Source organism: Manacus vitellinus, unplaced genomic scaffold, assembly GCF_001715985.3.
Source record: "Manacus vitellinus isolate BGI_N305 unplaced genomic scaffold, ASM171598v3 scaffold_87_pilon, whole genome shotgun sequence".
Lineage (NCBI taxonomy): Eukaryota > Metazoa > Chordata > Aves > Passeriformes > Pipridae > Manacus > Manacus vitellinus.
The window spans coordinates 165,767-167,503 of record NW_021940854.1 but is presented as its reverse complement, the minus strand read 5'-3'; the positions used below and the strand labels follow the sequence as shown (position 1 = coordinate 167,503).

Sequence of the window (1,737 nt, the reverse complement as noted above, 5' to 3'; positions counted from 1 at the left end):
CCTGCCTCAAGGTGAGTCCTGGGGCCCCCGGGGTGTCCCCTCCCTGCGCCCCCCGGGCTGTGCCCGCCCCGGGCTGTGCCCCCTGACCCCTGTCCCTGCAGACGCGGGCGGCGCGGGTCCGGGTGGGCAAAGGGGACAAGCCCGTGACCTACGAGCAGGCACATCCCCCCCACTACATCGCCCACCGCAAGGGCTGGCTCTCCCTGCACACCGGTGGGTACCGGGGATGGTGGGGGGGCGTGGGGCACACAGAGGGGCAGCGGGTGGGGAGGATGAGGGCACCCGTGGGGAGGGATCACAGGGTGTTGTGGGGACAGCGCTGTGTGGATCACACAGGGGCAGGGACGTGGGGCACGAGGGCACTGTGGGACACAAGGGTGTTGTGGGAGCAGGGATGTGTGGGGTGGGCACAGGGTGTCGGCAGTGCCAGCCCCCGTGCCAGCCGTGCCCCTGTGCCCAGGTAACCTGCACGGCGAGGCAGGCGCGGCAGAGCGGGCAGTGGAGGACTCGTTCCTGCGCCGCTTCATGTATGGCACCTTCCCGGGGCTCCTGGCGGACGAGGTGGTGCTGAAGCGCCGCGGGAACCTGCTGGTGATCTGTGCCCTGCTTAGCCGGGCACTGCCCCCCAGCAAGATCTACTTCCTGGTGGGCTACACCGAGACCCTCCTGAGCCACTTCTACAAGTGCCCCGTGCGCCTGGAGCTGCAGACGGTGCCCGCCCGCGTGGTCTACAAGTACCTGTAGTGCCCGGCAATAAACACCTAGCTCTGAGTGGTTTGTGGTGCAGGGACCTTGGGACCCCCAGTGCCACCCCTGGCACGGGCAGGGACAGTGCCACCAGCACAGGGGGCTCCCAGCCCCGGCCAGCCTGTCACTTGGTCTGTCCCCACAGTGCCCTCGTGCCCCAGAGAACCCTGTCCCTGTGTGTCCCATCTCAGTGGTGCCACGTGCCCCCTATGTCCCTGTCCCCATTGTGTCCCTCTGCCTCACACATTCCTGTGTCCCCCATGTCCCTGTCCCCACACTGCCCGTGTGCCTCACACATCCCTGTCTCCACACTGTCCATGTCCCTGTCCCCACAGTGCCCTTGTGCCACACACATCCTGTCCCCGTGTCCCCATCCCCATGTCCCCATCCCGGTGTGACACTTCAGAGCCAAGACACACCCCCACCCACCCCAGTTAAACCAGTCCAGTCTCTGAGAAAACCAGTTTAAATAGAACAGCAGCAGCAATGGGAGCAAGAGGGGAGTGAGAAGGGCCAGGAGGGCTCAGCTCTTCCCGGGCTTGTCCATGTCCTTGTCCTTGAAGTAGGTTTTGCCAGAGCCCAGCCCTGCACCCTGTGTGTCCCCCGGCGTGTCCCCTGCTGGCACCTGCGGGCTGGGCCCTGTGGGGACAAGAGGGATGGTGCCAGGCTGTCCCTGTGCCCCGGGGGTGGCACACAGGGCCAGGGCACTGTCCCAGGGGTGGGGCCAGGGGATCCTTACCGATATAGCTGAGGAGCACGGGCAGGAAGACCAGGCCATGTGCCAAACCCACGAGGGTGATGATGAAGTTGAGGCGGAAGAAGAAGATCTGGATGAGCTGGGCCTTGGCGAAGGCCAGGACCACCACCCCGGGCAGGCTGGTCATGGCCACCCCGGCCACCACCTGTGGCCACAGCAAGGATGCCATCAGGGACAGGGTGGCCAGGCCACCCCGAGCCCCCCAGCACAGCAGGGGAGGGGTGGGGGCACAG

At 66.5% G+C, this 1,737-nt stretch overlaps 1 protein-coding gene across 1 annotated transcript; it reads left to right on the top strand.

Moving 5' to 3' along the window:
• Positions 1-2: 2 nt before the first annotated feature.
• Positions 3-771, top strand: MRPS24 (mitochondrial ribosomal protein S24; the record flags this gene model as incomplete). The annotated part of the gene is made up of 3 exons (XM_029964971.1): positions 3-11; positions 102-213; positions 461-771. Coding segments are annotated over 3 exons (405 nt in total), but the record flags the coding sequence as incomplete, so codon positions are not given.
• Positions 772-1,737: the final 966 nt, after the last annotated feature.